General features: G+C 47.6%; 1 protein-coding gene across 1 annotated transcript; it reads right to left on the bottom strand.

Moving 5' to 3' along the window:
* Window positions 1-10,609: 10,609 nt before the first annotated feature.
* TAPBPL (TAP binding protein like) lies at window positions 10,610-18,672 on the bottom strand. Its single transcript, XM_063353290.1, has 7 exons — window positions 18,510-18,672; window positions 17,902-18,150; window positions 16,430-16,714; window positions 15,632-15,973; window positions 15,125-15,454; window positions 14,308-14,397; window positions 10,610-14,059 (listed from the first exon to the last, which is right to left on the bottom strand). Exons 1-7 carry the CDS (start codon window positions 18,601-18,603, stop codon window positions 14,019-14,021), a joined length of 1,431 nt encoding a protein of 476 aa, XP_063209360.1. The 5' UTR covers window positions 18,604-18,672; the 3' UTR covers window positions 10,610-14,018.
* Between the last annotated feature and the right edge of the window lie 2,404 nt (window positions 18,673-21,076).

The following is a 21,076-nucleotide window of genomic DNA, read 5'->3' as shown; positions in this document are numbered from 1 at the left end:
TTGGAGTTAGCAGTGGTTTGGTTAGTGACTCAAAATACACAGCCACTTTTGCCTCTTCATGTTGCAAAATACCATGCTTGAAAATGGCAAGAAGTACACTTTCGAGGCTGTCAGTCGAGTGACAGCGTGCCAGGAGCAGCCTTGTGACGGCTGCTTGTTACAAACATACAACCACGAGACAGGGCTTTCCCCTAGCTCCGTCCCGTGTCAAAAAGCAAAGCGAAGCAAAAGCACCGTTTCTTCCACGGTTCTACACTTAATTGTATCTCAAGCGATTTGTTTGGTCCTTTCATCAAAAATGAGTTGTGAAAAGTGGGAGGGACGGGGCAGGAATGAATTAATATTGTATTAAAAGCCTATTACAAAGCGGCTTCCTCAGAGCATGAGAAACACCCTTCTGGGTTGGACCGATGCTCCGTGCAGCTCCATATCCCATCTGGGGCAGTGCCATAGAAGACGGCACTTAGCAGAGGGATATAAGCTCTTTACACTTGTGCCGTTTGCGTGTTTTATGCACTCAGATAGGCCTGGAGAATCCCCGAAGATGCACGTGCGCCTTTTGAACCAGCCTCGTCGCCTATGCCTTAAACTCTGTGCACAGTTCTGAAGCATCGGTGCTTACAATTACTGGTGTAACCCATGGGGCTACAATCCAGCCGCTTCCTAGACAGCATGTTTATTACTTGTTTGACTTACAGTATTGTAATTTCCTGAAATTACTCAGTTACACTAACGGACCATCCTCCAAAAACACCACTCTCTCACTAGAATTGTGCTTCTGTCTTACTGGAATGACAAAAACAATTTTGCCCCTGAAAATACCTGTTTTATACTCATTTAAGTTAACGGCACCCACAAAGCAACAACAGCCAAATTCGGTAGAGCGGATTGTTAGGCATTCTCTGATTTCCACAGTATTTAAAAGCATTTTAAACTAGCTTCAACTGATCTTTGCAGAAGAGTCCTTTGTGCAGGGTATGAGACAAAGGTATCTTGCATTTTTTGTTCTCTTTTCACTTGAAGAATAATCAACAACTCAAACAGCTGGACCGATTTGCTGTATCCAAATGACAGTCTAAAGCAATTTCCTCAGCATTTTGTCATGGCTGACAATTTCCATCACCATGTGTTTGGGAGAACTTTTGGCCTTTGCCAGTTTAGACAAGAATAGCAGATAATCAGGGTGTGGGTGTGTGTATGGGTTGCTTTATTTTTACATGTGTATCAATGATGTGCATCATACACCTATGCATGGCTATCTACACATGCACATCTAGATACACATTTATTTTATTTTTCAGAAGACTTTTTTCCATGTGTTGTATTTTTTTTGCCCCGAAGAATTTTAAAAAACTCCCCTTGCGGGCTCTTTCACCGTTTCCAGCTGCTGTGTCAGCCATGATCTAAGCAATTCCCCTTTCCCTCTTTCTCATGCTGGTGAGCTGCTCGGGCTGCGGTACGTTATCTGCTGTTGTGGCACACCTCGGAGCACACATCAGCCCTGAGGTGGCTTCCAGTCATTTCAGTCATGTGACTATCACGTTTCGGCTGCGGCTTTGCGAAAGTCCTTACCCTCCTGTGGTCCCATAGATGTGCTGCAGGTTGATTGCCAACTCCCAAAGGAACCAAAAATTGATTTTTAACATTCCTACAGCCACAATTGCCACTTGATTCCCCAAATACTTCAGAAATAATGCAAACAACAAATCTCCTGTTGCCTTCTCAGCCGCCAGTCTCCATCTCCATTTGCAGAACATCAGAATTTGCTAACTTTTTGGTTTGTTGGGTTTTTTTTTGTTTTGTTGGTTGGTTTTTATTATTTACATCTTCCCAGCCTTTTTTCTATTTTTTTTCCAATGCGTAGATGAACTAGATCACTTGAGTGACCATCTTCTGGCCAAGGCTGTCAATCATAAATAGTACCATTTTGCTCAGGCACACTTCAGTGTGACAGCAGATAGTGACATGGAATTAGTAGTGTAGTTTGCAAAAGCGACACCTGTTGGTATTTTAGGTGATTAGATAACTCCTGTCTCAGACTTCCCTCACTGCAAGAGTCTTCTGAGCATTTTGCCCATTCACAAGTTTCTGGATATTTATTTGATGTATCGATCTATCGATCAAGGTGAGTCACACGTGATGGAACTGTTCTTGACGCTGATGGTTATTTCCCCCACTCTCATGCAGGCTCAGCAATTACGGGCTAAATGGTCTTCTGAAATCCCGAGTCTTGCATTGGGATGAAAGATCTTCCATCAGGCATTACAAATCCTCTTCAGAATTTTTGATTCATAGTATTTACTTCACCCCAACAACATTTTGAATCCAAGGCGCTTTATACTGAAAAGATCCTTTTCCTTCAGACGCTTGTCACCAGGTCCTTCTCTTTTGCAATGGGAAGTGCCCTGTTGTTCTGGGCAGTGCTGCTGCATACTATATCTTCACAAGCTGAACGCATGATTGCTTTTTATTGCTACTGAGCAACCTTTGAGTAAACATGAATCATTTTTTATGGCATCAAATTTGAAATGTTTCCTTACCAGCTATGTCTATTATCTGCCCGGGTAGGAATGTGATAATGATCTGTAATGCACACAGCATTTTAAAATAGAACGAACTTTTTTTCAACACACTGCTACTGTGGTGGGGAAAAAAAGCAAGCCCTCTCCCCTTCTGGTCTGGATTCCAAGTGTAACAAATTATACATGTTTTCGAACTACTTGAAAGCCCTGTGTTCACTTTAGTTCTTTTGTGTATCTATATATGCAATTGGGTTTCCCTGCTGCTGCAAGGCAGAAGCCAGTGATTATTTCTGGATTATTTCTGGATTAGCTAGAGATGATTATAGTTTTCTGCATTAAAACTAGCAACCCAAGCTGCTGAGGAATAGCAGCACGGACGGTGCAGTAAACTGAACTGAAGTGTTTGGCCAAAGAAACACCAGCCTAGTAGCTGATAGAGATGGGTAGACGTGAGGCTACACTTTGTACTTCCGTCGGTTTTCAGCGGGGAATTGTTTACCCTGGATTCATGGATTCCCTTGAGGCACAGGTGGTGATCTCTGAAGAGGATCATTATTAGAATGCCATCAGGGATTTGCAAACCAATCTAAAGGGCTGATGAACGCCGCCTCCCTTCCTACTGATGTAACCTGCCAGGCAGCAGTGGCGTCTGTCCCAATTACCCAGTGATACTACCGGCAGCAGGAGCATGTCCATGTATGCGTTCCCACAACTTTGTGTCCCGAGGAGGCTGCTTTTCAAAGTATTTATTCATTTTTACGTTGGAGGAGCAGAGAGGCTGCAGAGAGCCCTTCTGGTGACACAAAAGGGAGTTTTCCTGGGGGAAAACTGAAGCAACGTGTGTTATCCCCTTCTTTCAGCATGAAAGGTGGGAGAGAATAGGGTAGAGCTTATGAAAACAATATAGTAGGACTAAGCAAATACTGCCGGAAACTGTGTGGAGGGAACCCAGTCTCTCTTCCTGGGAGAATGAAGTTAACATGAGTGGACCCCAGAAGACCCGTATGGATCCTCTTTCGTTGCTGTTTGGACGCTGCAATGCAGTACGAAGCCCGGAGGAGTGTCTGGGTAGAGCCTCAGCTGGTAGATCTGAATTAACTCCTGGAAATCGTAGCGCTCTCCTATCTGTTGTCTGTATTGCAGGACGAGGGATGTTGCCTCCTGCAAACGCTGACTCAGTTTGGGTGCTGAAGCGGCCCAGTGACCCAGACCCTGTGGCACGCTAGCCAAACTACTGTGTGTCTTGAGTCAGCTGCCACCTTCGTGACGAGTGGCCTGTCCTCCATGATAAAATCACCGAGCGCTGAAAATGGGCCTTCAAGCTCTACCTCTGCTGCCTATTCCCTAAACCCAGGGTCTCGTCTAGGGTCACTCAGCCGGATCGACGGCTCCTCAGACGCTGATCTCAAATGTCCAGTGGAAATAGGATCCACTGTGGAAATGGCCAGCTGAAAATTCCCGCCCACCGGCATAGCTAATCTAAGACGAATGCCCCTCTGGAAGCTGGATGCGCAGCCCAGGCTGAAACAGCGGAGAGCAAAGCTATGCGGCTGGATGTCAAACCCAGCGGTTTCTCTGGCTGCTTTGTCCTGAGGCGCAATTAGTAACTGGGGAGATCAAAATGGAGCCTCCCTGAGTACCCCCCTGCCCTGTTCTCGCCAGCTGAAATCTTTAATTTCCTCATTCCAGCCCTAACAATATAACTATTATCACAACCACCTGACTCCCCAGGCCTGTGTCCCCACCCCTTTCATGATCTCTCCTGCCTGTTCCTGGAAATTCGAGGCAGATGCAGCCACCCCAGACCAGTTTTTCTTCCGACACCTGCTGTTTCCCGGCCAACAGAGATCACAGGGTTGGGCCTGGTCACCCTCTGAGCCCAACATGGCACCCAGCACAGCACAGCACAGCAAGCAACTGGAAGTTTACTAGAGCTGACATTAGGACAGCCTTGTTTATGTTTACCTCCGGTTTTGACACTGTCTCCAGGTACCCCTTCAGTCACTCTCACCTCAGCGGTTTTATGTTGCTTCTGCTTTTCGGCTCCGCTCTGGTGATGAAGATTTTTCTTCCTCTGGAATATAAGCCAAAAGTTATGCCCTCAAAAAGGGAATTCACAGGGAATTAAGCTCTTAAGAAGAGAAGTTAACCTAAAAATCGCATTTAATTTATGGGTAAGGCCAGATTTCATGCACAAATGGCTTGAGGGAACACTTCCCACCACACCCTTCTCAAAAGGCAGAGCAGAAGGCATCACCCCCCTTTCCCATCTCCTTTTTAATTCTTCAGATATGTTCAATTCATTCCTCTACTTGAGAGGTTTTACATCTTCCCTCACAAGATCTCAGGCCAGCAGTGATGTGAACCTCTGGAATGGTCCATAAAGCAAAGAACCTAAATTTTTTTGAAGATGTGGCTTGATGAATTCAAGCTAAGGATTAGGTGATAGGATACCCTTTGGCATTGTCTTGGTTTTTATAATGAAGTAATCTGAGGTTTATCCCCTGTAGGGCCTGGAATGTCTGGATTCATATCTTAATTCTTTTTCTTTTTTCTTTGCATCCTTTCTTTTAAGCAGAAGAGGTTGGCCAACAAAACATGAATCTTAGTCAAGCCATGTGACCACTTCTAGTAATGCTGAGAAGAGTGAGATTTCTTTATTCTAGTCACTATCCCATTCTGTTGCCTTTTCTTTTAACTCTATATCAAGACTGCAGCTGTTTCAGATATATCTCACATATCAAGAAGTTTATACTTTTGGGCAAATTTTGGGGTCAGGAAGGGATTTTCCTCAAGTACGACGCATGGGGTTGCTGGGTTGTTTTTTAGAGAAAGAATCTTCCCCTGTAACTTGAATAAGGGTTCACTTCACAGAGTCTAGGGCCTTTTGCCTTCCAAGGATCTCAAAGTATTTGCAGCACACCTCCTGGTATGAAGCTGCACAATTTGTCAGCTGAGGCAATCGATCTTTCATGATAAGGACTTAATAAGACGTTGATGGTACTTCATGGAAGGGCAGGTCTGTGAGAATGATTTAGGTATATAGAAAAGTATAAAAGAAGAGAAAAACAGCAATTCATAAAGAAATCAATATTAGGCAAACCCATGGCTCCAGAAGCGTTTGAAAAAGGGGAAAAGAAAATGGTAAAAAATACTGTTGAAGACAGGGGGAGGAGAGGGAGCTGAATGGAAAGAACAGCAGCAAATGAACTCAGAAAGAGAAGAAAACCATGCCCCATGGTTGCGTGGCTGCTCCTTCCCCACAGACTGTGCCTGGTTGTGGTGGGAAGGCCTGTATTGCCTAGCAACACTGAAATACGTGCTGGCAAGTTAGCTGTCTCCCAGAAGATGACTCATGGCAGACAGTTTACTGCACAGGAGGCTGAAGTTAGTCCACAAGCTCTTAAAACAATGACATATTGCCTTTCCTGCCTTTGCAGTCATTTTCCCTTCCTTTGCTGCACCTTATTATTGTTGGCCAAACCTACCTGGACCTCTCCTTGGCTGTCCATCAGCATTGTCCAGCGCTGCCCTGCTTCACTGACAGTCATTGCTTTGACCTGCCACACGTCAACGTTATTGTCCCATACAATCCTGTGACACTACTCTTCACTGTCATCCCTAACCTTTTCTGCCACCTCTTGTTTTAACACTACATCACCACATCAACTCTACCTGTTGGGCAATGTTGCTGTTCCCTCTTACTTCTCACTCCCCACCTTGATGAGACATCCCAAGGCTCAGGATCATAATCCTGCTTTCCCATCTGATGTCTTCAGTGCTGCTAACATCCTGCCCTCTACTTCTTGTCATTTTCTAGCCACTTCTCTTCTTCCCATTCTGCTTTGTCAGCCTTTGTCATTTTGACCTGTTGCCCAGGCATTGATGGCCTATACCAATACCTACCATAACTGTTTTCTTCTGTCTGTCCAAAAGTGTCACCCCTTTTCTATTTTCATCTTCATTGCCTGGATTCACTCTCTGTCACCCTTTGCCATCCTTACTAAATGGGCATGCTCATGAAAAATGGGACGAACGCCTTTCATGTGGGTTACAGAAACCATTGTTCAGTGGGGAAAGGGAAGTCACAAATACCTTCTGTCAAAAAAAGCTGAAGCTGTCTACAATGGGAAAAGTAGAGAAGGTTATAAACTTTGGCACGTTGCATGTAGAAAGACAGTAAGTCAGGTCAAACAAAGCTTCAAGCAACAACTAGCAAATGGAATCAAAACTAACATTAGATCTTTCTTGAAATGTATCAGGAACCTGCCAGATGTTCTGAAGGGCAAATGGGTGATCAGGCTATGAGAGGAGTGCACAGGGGAGATCAGGTCGTTGCAGAAATCTCTGCATCTGTGTTAAGTGTTGAGTGACGAGATCATCGTGGTAGAACCCATTCCTCAGCAGGGTGGGGTTTGCCAATGAACATGTCTGAAATTGAAGCTGCTGTGGAAAAGTCTGTTCAACACGCTGACAAAGTGAACAGTAACAACTTGCTGGGAGCAATGGTGTTTGTCCAAGAGCCTTAAAGGCACTCAAGAATAAAATAGCTGAACTGCTCCAAGCAGCATATAACCCATGCTTACCACCACTGTGATACCTGAGGAGGGAAAAGTGGTGAATGTGATGCCAATTTTTGAAGAATTTACATGGGCTGAAGGGGAGAATTGAAAGCTTCATGGAAAAGAAACCTACGGAGGGTGACTAAACCACAGCAACCACGTCCAGTCAGGAAGTCCCTGCCCTGAAAGTGTTTGAAGACCGGAAGAGTATTAATGAGAAGTATAATATGTTTGCCCTGTTCATCTTGAGCTTCTCCCTGAGAAGGAGAGAGGAGGAGGCTAGAGGAAGAGAAATCAAATGCTTATGGTGAGAAAGGAGTGAAGAGAGGGAGAGGATAAGGTGAAAACGTAAACCAGAAACTTAAGAGGTGTCACAGAACCCAGCAGCTCCAACACTGCTTCCCGAAGGCACCTGAGGATGCCAGGTGGTGGATGATACCCTGTGATCCTCTGCACAGAGTTGTAACAGCACAAGGGAATAGGAATAGGCTGTGCAATCACCAGGAACGCCCCTGCAATCAAACATCCTCCTTCTGGAGCTGCAGGTGGCCAGTTTGGCCAGGGGCGTGTATTGGAAGAAGTTCTGGGATTTGTTTGGGCTTCAGATTAAGATAGCATGAATAAAAAATTGAGAGATAAGTACAGCTAAAATCTAAGAGGGTCTGGACAAATTAGAAGAAGACCTGAGCCTGGCACACCACTCCATGATGCTTACGCCCCCAGAGGGCTGTCCTCTGCCAGCCTAAGGGAGTTGTGTGCTGTGGTCTGCCTGCTGAGGATTTGTGTGCATGCTTGGATGAATGCTGCCTGGTAGCATTGGAGCCAGCTGGGACCTGCGGAGTGGTTGGCTTTTACTGTAGGACATAACAGATATTGTGGCCCAGGCGCTTTGACTCAGCTACTGGTGAAAGGGACACCAGCAGTGACAGAGGGGTGTGGTTGTGTCAGCACCAGAAATGAAGCTCTTGGTGGTGGCTCTCTCCTTTCTCCTTGGCCCTCTCCTTTCTCCTCTCACGATTCAGGGGTTGTAGAGGCAGAAGGAGCTCCCATTTCTGCAACCATTGCATATTTCTGGGGACAATGGGTGGGGATGGTCCTCATTTCTGTGCTGTGTCTCCTCACCAGGAACTGGTGGCAACTACTGCTCATCCTGGAGGCTGAAACCAGCCCTCTCCACTCCAGATAGGCTTTTTGCACTTCTCAGTTAGTTTTTCATCCAGAGAGGGCATCTGCCATTTTTCAGCATCTGCTGGTCACTCATTGAAGGAGACACATGGGAACATGCGTTCTGTGTGCTGGGAGAAGCGGAATTTTCAGCTGACCTGGGAGGAGGAGTGTGTTTTGGCAGTGAGTGGGAGCCAGAGTGACTTAGTGTGACCCATCATGCTCTGTAGGGAAGCGAGTGTCCTGTGCTTTTGTCTGGGACACAAGTTAGGGGGTGGTTTTAATAGAGCAGAAGGCTTTGCTAAAAGAAAAGCCCAATCCTTTTTCCCTTTTTTCCCTTTTCTCTTTTCTTCTTTCTCCTTTCTTTTTTTTGTTTTGTTTCGTTTGGTTTGGTTTGGGGTTTTTTTGTAGTTTTTTGCTGTTGTTGCCTTTTGTTCAGTTGGGTTTTTTTGAGAGAGTGTGGAGTGTTACAGGAGCTTCATTACCCATTGTAGCTTATCGTTGGTCACATCAGTCAAGTCCAGATGAAGGACAGGTCAGAGAAAGTGATCAATGCAGAAGATTGCTGTTACTAAGAAAAGCAAACGTGCAGCACTAGTGAAGATGTGTCTTTGGTCAGCATTTCATACCCTTCCCCTTCACAGAGGGGCAGCGTTCCTGCAGGCAGTGCTAGGGAGGGGAGGCAGCCATTGCTTAGCTGACATGACCTGCTCTATGAAAAGAGGTATCCAGCTATTGAGAAGAACTGCCTGATATCTGTGGGCTTTCAAGAAGCTGCAGCCGTGTGGGAGTCATCTTACTGTCTATATATGCGAATCCCCTGCTGCTCACTGTGACGATCCAACCAAGGACTGTGATGCCAAGCTCTTGCAATGGAGCTTGGTGTTTCAGGCTTCTGATCTGGAAGAAATATACAGTCAGACAGCACGAATGCTGGCCCTGATGCTTTGTCCCGGCCCACCCCTACCAAGCAGGTTGCAGTGATTCCTCGCAGTTCATTGACCAAGATAGGGGAGAATGTGGGAAACTTTGGCATTATGTCTGCATTCGGTGTGGAAACCTGTTTCCTGTTGCATGCTGGGCTTGAACGAGTTACTGTCTGTCATTGCCTGGGGGACCCAGAGTGGGGTTTTAGCTTTGAATGACTCCTGTTCTTTAGGCACTTCGCTAGGAGTCTGCAAGAGGCTGAGGGTGACAGGTGGAATTTGAAGATTCTCAGCCTAAGCGTATGGTGCCAAGGTGGGAACAAGCTTTATAAAGGCAGCTATCATAGAATCTAGAATTCTTAGAGAATTTCCTCGCTGTAGGGAGCTGTATCGTTGTAGCCCTTCAGGCACAAAAGCAGGACTCTTCCTAGTCTGATCTGCGATGAAGTTGGCAGTTACGTGTAAGGGTGAGCACAGCTCTCAGGACTTCTGACATTTTCAGAGGTGTCACTCTCAAATGTTTCAAGAGTGACATCTCTACGGTTTAAAAAGCAGTCCTTGCTAAGCCTGTCCTCACTGTGGTGCCTTGCGATGGGGCCACTTCCATTGAATTCCAATGGCGTGTAGGTAGCAGCTGCGTGGCTGGAGAGGGCCTGCACACTGACCTTCAGGGTCGAGGGTGGCCTCTCATATAGTGTGTCTGTCATGTTCCAGTTGCTTTGGAAGTGCTGCAGAATGTGCGATTATGATACAACGTGAGGTCAAAGCAAACACAGCTTATTTAAACACTTTACTTCTAGTTAATGCATGTTCTCTTTGAGGCACGTACCAGCTGAGCTTCAGCTGTTTTCATAAAGTGCATCTAAACCACTGTAACTAGACCGCTGGATCTATTTTGCTAGCTTAAACTGAATGAGCAAAGGCATAATCAAATAAGGGGAACCTATGTGGAAAATGCAGTCTCGAGCTTGGCTTTATTGTTTGTAGAATGACCGCTCTTTCAATACCACATTAGAAGGTCTGGCTTGTCCCTGTTCACAATACAACGCAGCCACAGCCCCTAAGTAATCTTGTGTTGCCTGAAATGCAAAGGACTTAATCTTATATTTTGCAGGTTGACAAAATTTGTATCAAATTTCCTGCCTAATATCAAATAATTCTCCTAAAGAACTAGTTTAAAACGCCTACATTTAATATTTATTTGTATTAACACAGTATACCTCATAACGGCTTGGTCTGCCCAGCAGCTAATCAGATGATGACCAGATTCCTGCTTCTCAATTCACGTGGCCAGCCAGTGATGCCATGTGGCACCTGGCCACGGCACATTTGACCTTGGAAGGCAGCGTGGCTGTCTCCCGGAGGCACAGAACATACAATATTATTTATCCATGTCTTTCTAATGCAATCAAGTTTGTCTTTGATGAACTTTTAGTTTCTTAGTGTCATAGCCTGTGTTTTATATTGAAAATACAAGGAACGCTGTTTTTAAACACAAGGTCACTTTGTTTACCGGTAAATATTACTTTTTCTGCTTTAGGGTATATGCTTTACTTGTTTTTGTGGTTTAAATTCAGCTTGAGATCTTCAGGGACGCAGCAATTGTGGACTCCCTATAGCAACTCTAGAGGGGAGCATCAGAGAGCAGGTAGTCAAATAAAATCAAGTGCCATGGTATATTTCTCCTTACAAGGAATATGGCCACTCCTAATGCATTTCTGCCCCCTCTCCATTATTTTTCTTTCCTTTATGTCGGTTCATGGGCCAAAAAAGCAGACAAACCACCAGCTCTCACTTCAAGTGTAACGCAGACCTTGGAATTTTACCCGGTGTCTCTTTTAACTGATGCCATTAACTTTTCTAAAAAATTATTATTAAAGGACAGCTTGAAAGAAATAACCTGGCCTTTATTTGAAGACCTTGAGAGATAGTTTGCCATTTTTATTCACAGATGGCTGGGACAGTCACCCTCACTGTTGAGTATATGATGTCTTATTCTACTCTGAACATGCCTAAATATAACTTGCAGCTGTTGATTCTCACTGTGCCTTTCTCCGCAGGTTAAGGTCCCACCAGTACTCTGTATTTTCTGTGGTGTGATTGAGAGACACTGTTTTAGTAAGGCCAGAGTAATGCCTCAAAGTACCTTTTCTGACCTTCCTAATTGGTCCTGTCATTTTGCTCTGGACCTCCTCCAAGCTTTCAAGATATTAAAAAGCCACGTGGGTGCCTGCACTGCCGATGGGCGTTGTAGCTTCAGGCTTTGCTGGGATTCCGACTCGGCGTTATCAGTCGCAGGTGACAGTGACCTCTCCAGTGGTTGCCAGTGAGGTTCCTGCTCTCCGCAGCTCATGCTTCCTCCCTGGTTGCACGGGAGCCAGCTCTCACATACCCGCACATTATCTGGGGGTGTCTCTGAATACAGCAGGTTGTACAAAAATCTTCTGCGAGTCCTTCTCCAGAGTGACAGCCTCTGGGAGCAAGGGCTATTAACACCAAGGGTCCCTTGGAGCTCCCCTTCCCGAATCCCAGGTGGTTTCCCCTGCTGTGCGGGGCTCAGCACGCCTGTTCACCCGCCATGGAGCCACGCAGACTCCACAGGGCGATGTGGGAGCCACACAGAGAGAAGACAACTGTTGGAACTGAAAATACTAATTTACTGTCAATGCATCAAAAACAAAGAGGAAATGATACAAGTAAAAACTACTGCCACCAGCAGCTGCATTCTGCCCATGGCGGCTCTTACGTGTTCCCAGAGGTCAGGCAACTGATAGGGATGCGTGGATCAACGGCACTGCGACAGCGCGGTGGTCCAGTACCTGAGGAGACTCCGCTGGCATTACCGAGCATCTTATCTTGTTTGAGTGTGTTCAGCTGCCCAGGTGACTTGTATGGATCTGAAGGACTCCCTCCACTTTAGCTGCTTTGCCATTGCAAATTTTATCAACAATATTTTTTACAAGTGTATTTCGTGATGCAAATACTAAACAGCACGGTTCTTGCAGAGAGGCGCACACTTTCAGCAGTGATTGCTGCTTCTTTTTGGACAACGAATTTTTATCATTTGTCTGTTAGCTAGTGATTAATCCAGATAATGCAAATTATGATGTACACATACACTATTATTGTTTCTTCAGAATTTACAAATTTCTTGATTTGTTAAATCTGCACCAGTACTTTTATCAACCAAATGTATTATTTCATCAAAGAATGAAGTCAGGTTTGTTTCTCACAACTTTTAAAAAAAAACAACAAACCAACCACATACTAAATTATTAATGTTATTTTCATTGTTGAAGCCTCTTTTAGCTAACTTGTAATAACTTCACAGTCTCTTACCTACAGTTATTGCTGTGGAACCATCTAAAAGTTGTTGGTGTTGTCTCACTTTCCCTCTGTGAACACTGGCACAACACGCTATTCCGAGATCTTGGGATTTCTCTAGTATGCCAGGACTTTCTAATACCTAACTCCATTCGGCCAGGTGCCTCCTCAGCCAAACCTTTTGTGATTCTGAGATGTAAATTTTCTTGGCTACTGATCTGAAAATACTTAAGCTTGTTAGATACCGTTAAAACCTTCCTCAGCTCACAAACAGATTAGGAAGTTGTTTACCATCCTCATGTAGTATGAATACAATTCTGCTTCTTTCTGTGTACAAACAAATATCTTCTCTGTATCAAAAAGCCTCCATCAGAAATCTTCTCTATCAACAGTTTTACCTGTATCTACCCAGTAAGAGCCTAGGCCGTTGCTAGAGTTTCTTGGGTTTCAAGGTATTTTGAAAAAAAACTCCTTCCCAGTGCGGTTAGCACTTGCAGAAATCCAGTTTTTCCAGATTATTTTGAACATTCCTTATCCCCTTGTATGCTTCATAAATTCTCACTTTTATTGTGTGCCATATACCTCCTTTCCATCCACACCTTCCTTCTGCTTTTTTTTCCCCTGTTGGTTATATACAAGATTTCTAAGTGTAACCTTCACATTCCCTGTTAGGCAGGGTAAGCATTTAATCATGTCTGTCTTTCTCACAGCAATAGAACCACAGATATTCTCCACCTTGTAAACTTCTAGCAGTGACATTTCTATTAAAATTTTTATTGTAGCTTTCTCCTGGAGAGTCGTATTTTTCTGATTGCTTGATTTGTGATCAGTTTAACCCATGACTTCCTCTGTTTGAGGATTTACCATCTTGAGGTATCAATTTTGCCTGCATATTTGCCCAGCTTTACAGTTAAAACACATATATACATAAAAAGCCAGGTCAGACAGGGCTTTGAGCAGCCTGGTCAAGTGGGAGGTGTCCCTGCCCATGGCAGGGGGGTTGGAACTGGATCATATTTAAGGTCTCTTCCAACTCTAACTATTCTGTGATTCTATAAATAAATTAAACACCTGCCTCAGGCATTAACCAAATGTACCTATATACATCTACAGAAACATACATGTGTAAATGCTGTTTACCTATTTACAACATGTACACATGCATACATATATCTGTATATACACATGCATATATACAGCCATGCAAACACTCACCTGTCTACAACCTCATTTTCCCTGAAACTGGAGAAGAAGCATTTCTAAAAACGGACGCATCTTGCATCTAATGCAGCATCCCAGCAAAGAGCTGAGGCTACTGATGTGGCCCTCCCAAGATGAAGACATGTTGTTCTGTGAGTCCACCTCTGATCGGTCACTCAGCTCCTCCACCAAGGGCAGCCCTACCCCTCCCATACTGATTGATGTCTCTGGTAACATTTGGGCAGGGCTGGCTCTCCTGAGCAGAATGTGTCAAGAGACAGGAGGCAAAGGAGTGCAGGTGGGTGACACAAGGGTTCCTTCTATTCTGAAGCCCTTAGAAGTTGCTCAGACTTTGGTTTAGCTGAAAAGGAGAGAGGAAAAAAAAAAAAGAAGTAGTAGGATTCAGGAAGACCAAAGCGGTGCAAAACATCCCCTCATGCTGCCTTCCACCAGAAATGAGTCTCCAGCTCATCTGCTCCCCACCTCCCCCTCCAGGATCCTGGGACATCCTGACTTCCATCTCTCCCGAGTGGAGATGCAGGGGAGAGGAAGATGCCCTTTGCTCCATCTCACCCACAAGGAAAGTGTCTCAGCATTTTAAACTCCTACCTGCTCTTCTCCTGAGCACATTGAAGACGACAACGATGAAAATGACGGTAGCAATGAAACCCCCCACCAGTCCTTCTGATCCCGTTTGCTCTGCAGAGGAAGAGGAGGATCAGTGACATTAGGTTGGCTGGAGCAGCTGAACAGCCAGAAAGTTGTCACAGTTAAACGAGCTCCCACAGCCACTGACCGTGTGTGTACCCTTGCCAGATACACAGCTCTGACACAAAACACGTGAGCTAAAGCCACAGGGACCCAGGGCCAGTTATACTGGCTGGACTTAGGTGTCGTAACTTGTTAAACTGCGGTATTGCTTGCTTTTCCCTGCTGGGTCAGGAGGAGACACAGGAGCAATCTCCCATCAGCAGGGAGAACAAGAACCCCAACAGCTCCAACGGGAGAAGGATTTTTTGCTGTAGTTCTCAAGCAGTATCGGTCTCCAGCTGAACATCAAGTCCAGTTGGGCATCTAACTCCTTGGGGCATGGCTGTTTTCTTGTGCCTGTCCACCAGGGTCCAGCCCATGTGCTACAAACTTTTGCTCTGTTGCTCCACTTTCGGTTATAAAATCTCTTTTCCCCTGAAGGAAATGAGATACTTGCTCCCCAAAAGCTTCAAGGAGTGAAATAAAAGCTGAGGAAGTGAAAGGGAAAGGGAAGAGGAGGATAGAGAGGATGGGTATGAGAGGACACCAGAAGGAAAGCACGGAGGAACAGGCATACGTGGTGTGACTCAGAGTTTTTGATCCCTGTGGTGGGTAGATGAGGTGGGAGGAGGTCTGAGCAGGATGAAGAACTCACGTCTCTGCCCCTGACACCTACCTGAACCTGGTGCCTTAAGATGGGCGCTCACAGAGATGGGCTCTGACAGGGTTACGTGTGAAACATGGCAGCTGTAGGTGGCTGGTGCCCGCGCCGTGGCTGAGCTGATGCTGAGGTAGGAGGTGATGCTATAGGTGCCATCTCGGCTTTGACGGTGGCTGGAGAAACGTGCATTTGAGAGAGGGATTTCCATGTCATCTTGAGGAGTCTTCTGTGTCCAGCTCACTGAGACGTCCAGGGGGTAATAGCCAGCAATGCTGCAGGTGAGAGTAGTCGTCACACCTCTCTCGAATGACACCACTGATGGAACGACACGAACTCTTGGAGGCGCTGGAGGAGGTAAAGAGGGAATTGACTTATTGTTAGCGGAGTACAAATGTCCCCATCCACAAGGGAGAGAAGTTGAGCTGCCTGTGAAAATAAGTGTTGGGAGCGATGGGGTAAGGGTGCAGGGCAAAGTTTTAGTGCCTGGGACCCCTGTTGCCCCCGGGCATTTCCCTTCCTCACCAACCACATGCAGCTGGATGATGTGCTGAGTCTGGTGCAGTGGGGTGGACACCAAACAGATGTATGTCCCTTCGTCTGCCACGCTCACTCCTTCCAGGCTGAGTGATGCATCTCCACTCCCCAACAGCTCCGCCACATCCACGTGGACTTTTGGCTGCGCTTCTGGGCCTGTGCTCCCCACCTGGTACCGGAAAAGGCTGCGGCCGCTGCCTTGGTACTGCCTCTTCCACTCCAGGGAGGAGAGTGAGGAGCTGGGAGCCAATGCAAAATGGCAGTCGAGGGTGACTGAGCTGCCAAGATGTGTGCGCAGGGAAGTGTTGCGTGATGAGGATTGAAATTCAACTAGAAAGAGAAAGAAGGGCACAGGGAAGCAGAGAGTTAAACAGATGTGGTTAAAGAAGGGACTCTCAGGTGGGAAGGGCTGGTGGAAGGGATGGCAGTGAACTCCTCACCCGGAGGAGGAGGAAGCACAGGCACCCTATGTGATGCCCCAGGGGCCATGTGGACCGAAGAGCTGGAGGAAGCCAGCCCCGTGGGGTTAGCAGGACAGGGAGACAGGTGGACACCAAGTGCACATCATGGTCTTGAAGGTGTTTGTCATCCTGAGGGTCTGGCACTTGGGGAACCTTGAGAAGAGGCACGGGACGGGCAATATGTCTGACCCCTTTTTCCCTAAGCACCAACTCCTGGCAGCCCTCAGGTCCTGGTGAGAGGAGGGGCATGGGACTGTTGGGGAGGCAGACTCCCCTCCCCTCGTGTCTCTTGGTGCTGCGAGGTCACCCTGGGACACCTGGTCACCTGTGGTCAGCAGCGTCCCCTCCTTGCTCATAGGAATCCTCAGCTTTGGGTGCAGTGTTGCTTCGTGCTCCTGCTTCTCCTCCTGGCTGCCGCAGTGGGGTCCTCTGAGCACCAGGACGATACTGATCCCACTGGAGAGCTGCAGGTTGGCCACGAACCAGGAGGTACGGCAGGGCCCCTTGCCAGCCCACTGGGAGCTGTACGGGGAGATCTCACAGGTCACCTCCTCCCCTTCACAGTCTGCGTGCAGCAGGGACTCTGCATGTGGGATGGGTACCAACTCGTCTGTGAGAACAGAGGAAGAGGTTTAACCGTCTGAATGCAAAGGGGGAAAGAAAGTGCAAGCTGATGAAGCACATTATTTTGGAGGAGCATCATGCGCTGTTGGGGTCAGTCAGAGCCGAGAAATGCCAGGCTAGGCTTAACGGATGAAGGCCTTCAAAGAATATGGGAGGTTTGTCATGACTTGTCTTACATCCCTCGGTTGGTTGTATTTTAACCTGCCAGATTGCACAGAGTTCACTCTAGGCGAAAGAAGCTGTTAGGAAAGGCGAATAAACAGAACAGATTCCCTGGTAAGGAAAGAAAGGGTGGCAAGAAGGCAGGAGTGGCTGGATATACTGGATGCACACTGTATCTGTGCCTTTGGTCATAGCATGGGCTTAAGCGTAGGCATAAGCATCCCAGTGACCCACACGCTTTCCATGGACATCGCTGGAAGCTAACTCAGTGTCTGCAATGCCTGACAGTATCCTGCCTGTAGTGTGCTTGAACTCAGGCATGCCCAATCTATCCACACCTCTTGAAGGAGAGTTTGCACCCAGGCTAATGGATCCTGCTGGGTCTTCATCTTCTTCTCTGAAAACATCTCAGAGCCTTGAATAAGCTTGTACTGAAGCACATGCTCGCAGATAAGCACTGTGGGCAGCAAACAAGACCACGGCGAAGTACAGGCTCAGACCTTTGCTTGACTGTGGTTGCAAAGTCACATGTGAAGCAAGGGCTACAGAGGCTGGACTGCAGGTTGGCACCCATGCGTGAAGCAAGGAAAGCCAAGTCGCACACAGGCAGCCTTCTGAGCAGGAGAGCTCTGCTTTAGGCCCGCTGACCACGATGCTTCCTGCTAACAAAAAGCACCTGCTTGACTAAAGATGCCAACGCTCTTTATGGGTCCAAAAATACTGCACAGTGGCATAATTCCTGAGTTGTTTTTGACAAAGTATTTCCCAAGAGACAGGCAATCTAGAATAGCCCCAGGAGGAGAGACGTGCCTCAACAGATGTCTCAACATCTTCCACAAAGTTCCTTTCTTAAAAGTCCCAATTGCTGAATTCAGGAAATCACGTGTGAAACTTTAGTGCCCATCCACAAACTGTCGAAACTCAGCTAGAAACAAATCTTTAGGAAGCCTAGTGCAGACAAGTGGCCAAAGCCCCCGGCGGCAGCTCTCCCACCCCGGCTTTCCCACTCACCGGAGACTTCAAAGATAATGGGAGAAGAAGAGTCAGGATTTTCCTGGGGGACTTTGTACTCAGTTACATCATCCAAGTTCCCCTCGTCTCTGACGCTGATCCCCCTCAGCAGGAGGGTAGCCGGATGCTGGGAGGACGAGCCACCCGGGGCGCGCAGCAAGCCTCTTGCATCTGCCCCCACGTAGGAGCAGCCCAGGGCCACGTCCACCCTGCGGAGCGGAGGCGCTGCTGTGGGACTTTCCGCCGGCCCTTTAGGGAGGGAAAAGAAGCGGTTGAACGCGTGAACCCCACCGCAAAAAAAAAGGGGGGCGTATGAGCTTCTCTTGGGACGGGGGATAAATAGTGGGGAGGCAGGGGGCTGGCTGCCGCTTTGGGGTTGTTCTACCTGGGGTTGTCCCCTGCTGGCAGCCGACCCCTCTAGCCCTGCGCCACCCTCCTCTGCCAACACCATTCCCCCTTAGGAAGCCCCTTTAGGAAGGCTCTAGTTTCCCCTGGGAGACCTTCAATGAGGGGGCGGGGGGGTGCGAGGGCAGAAGCCCCGGTCTTCTTCCCCGTCCCCGTCCCTGTCCCCGGTCCCGGTCCCCCCGCCCGGCGTCCCCGCTGCTCACCCGCCGCCGGGGCCAGCGGGGCCCCGCACAGCACCAGGGCCCCGCACAGCACCAGCCGCCCGGCCATCCCGCCCCGCAGGAATCCTCCTTCCATCCGAGCCCCGCAACCCTCCTGCACGGGATCCAAAAGCGGGACCGGCCGCGGCGGACGCGCTGCGTTTCACTTTCGCTCTGGCAAAACAGAAAGAGAAAAAAAAGAAAAAAAAAAACAACCAGACCTCAAACCCAACCCTTAAAGCCGTTAACTCTTGCTTTACCGAACGCGGGAGACTGGAGGCAGCAGGGGAGCGGGGTTCGATCAGCCGGGATCGAGGAGCATCCCCCAGCCTGCGGCGGGGGCGCTTTTGCCGGGTCCCTCTTTTAAGCCAATATTGTATCGGCCTTTCCTACCGCGGTTCTGCCCGCGAACTCATCTCCTCCGGACCCGCTGAGCAGCCTCTGAAAGCAGCCACGTCTCTGTCCTGTTGCTTTTTAGAAGACTTTAGCTTTGTGAGAGTCTTGGAGGTTGAAGCTGGGTTGTTCTTTTGTTTGTGTTGTGCTGTTTTGTTTTGCTTTCCCCCTTGCTAAACCCTTCTTCAACTGCAAAGAAGCCGGTTTGCTCTGCAGCGGCGTGAGCCAGCCCTCCGAGCCCAGCAGACTGTGGTGCCACCACCAGACCTCACGTCAGCTCTGGCTTCATGGGAAAAAACATCACAGGATAAAACAAAGATGCAAGAGAAGAAATGGATGAGCTCTGATGGTATTTTAACTACTGCCTTTCCCCCCCTGTCATTCAGACACATGGAGAGAAAATGTCTGCTTCTCTGCTGGTGTGTTCCTCTCTTCACAGTCTTGCCAGCCCTGCAGTAACACAACTCACCCTTGCTGTGGCCTGCTACAATCATGTGTACACACCTGCAGGAAACCACCATCACCCCCAGCCTCGGCTCTTCCAGTACAACTTCCTGACACCCAGGCCAAGGAGCACCTTGCGCTGGCCGGATACAGACTTACCCCTTGCATCCCAGTCCCGTCCTCACTCGCCACTTCGATCCTTCTTGGAAAAGCCTCACGAGGAATATTAATTCTTCCTGCTGAAGTTCTGCTTAGGAGCCCTGAGCTGTCAGACATGGCCAGCTGTTCTGACCAGCTCTCCCACTGCCTCACCGGGGTAATATCACACACCCATCGGCACACCCTGTCAGTCTGCTTCGATCTGAGATGCACTCACCTCTGCTCCCCTGGCCCTACATGTTATTATCTGGCATTATCTGTGCTCTTAGAGGGCACCCACGTATTCCCGTCGGCCCATGAAGCAAAGCACAAGTGTTCCCGCAGCTCCTTCACCCCAGGCAAATGCAGCAGCGGTGGCTGCTCCTTTCTCTGGTTTGTTTCTCTACCCGCTCCAGTGGGGCCAAAACCGCATTTCCACAGATTTGCCCATAGGCTGTTTGTGCAGAGGAGCTGGGGGAGGTCTGCAGCCTGTGCTGTGAAACGGGTTGTGGGTCATTGCCTGGAGAGAGGCTCAAACACAGCAGTTGTGACAGACTGTTTTGCAGAGCAGTCGGCCCTTCTCTGCAATCGAATCCTTCCAGGTGTCTGCTTAGAGCTGGGGCTTCTCTCTCATTCTCCAGAGCTGCAATCCATTGCACGCTGGATCAGCCTGCCTAAACCAAACAGCTCTGGCAAAAAAGTTGGGCAACTTCCTAAGCTGTCTAGTAAATATAATTTTACTGTGAAGGTATCATGTTCAAGAGAGCCATTCAGTGACGCTGCAGCTGCTGGGAGAGGGCTGTGTATCTGTTTCATAAGCAGGGAGACGAAAACAAGTTAAATAACTATGTGATGACAGATAAGGAGGTATCGATGGGCAGAGGCCTAGACCACAAGGGGGAAGAATATACTAATCGTGATGAGAGAAGCAGCAGCAGACAATACTGGTAGCCAAAGGGCTATGTAGTTCAGCTAAGGGAAGCAGGTGAGGCCAGGGAGGCAGACACCTGTCTGGTACAGGGAATCTCAGGTGATGCTGTGGAATCAGAGGAGTGATGGTGGCAGGAGACCTCCAGAGGTCTCTGATCCAGCCTCTGGCTCAGTCAGGTCACCGTGATTTTGTCCAACCAAGTCTGGAAACCCTCCAAGGGTGGAGATACTGCCTCTTTGCTGGGTACCCGTTCCAGTACTGCGTTACCTTTCTAGTAAAAGAATAATTCCTGAAATTCAGCCTGATGCTCTCAAGCTTCAACTTGTTGCCATTGCACCTTGTTATATCGCCTGCTACTATCGAGGAGACTTTGTCTCCATTATTTTTGTAACTACCTTCCAGATATTTGTAGGAAATAAATATGAAAAACTAATACTGGGTATAAACTAGCTATCATGCAAGTAGCAGAAAATATGGTAGAGTGACATTCATCCCCGGTATTACAATATTGTGCTGTTCGGGATCGTTAGAAAGGAAGGTAAGTGTCGTGCATTAGCATTCCGTGAATGATGCTATAGGTTGTCTAGGTGAAACTCAGAAAGTTAAAAGAGGCTTTTCACTGGTGCAGCTCAGAGTCAGCTGTGAACCGCTCAAGTTCATAAGT

This window comes from Chroicocephalus ridibundus, chromosome 1 (genome assembly GCF_963924245.1).
Source record: "Chroicocephalus ridibundus chromosome 1, bChrRid1.1, whole genome shotgun sequence".
NCBI classification, from domain to species: Eukaryota; Metazoa; Chordata; class Aves; order Charadriiformes; family Laridae; genus Chroicocephalus; species Chroicocephalus ridibundus.
This window is presented reverse-complemented; position numbering and strand designations above follow the sequence as displayed.

Bases quoted from the DNA above. Each gene is read 5' to 3' on its own strand.
- TAPBPL (XM_063353290.1), bottom strand. From the start codon at position 18,603: ATGGAAGGAGGATTCCTGCGGGGCGGGATGGCCGGGCGGCTGGTGCTG. The intron at 16,715-17,901 runs GTGAGTGGGAAA...CTGTTCTCACAG, and splicing joins CATTATCTTTGAAGTCTCCG to ACGAGTTGGTACCCATCCCA. The intron at 15,455-15,631 runs GTGAGGAAGGGA...TACCTCCTCCAG, and splicing joins CATCCAGCTGCATGTGGTTG to CGCCTCCAAGAGTTCGTGTC.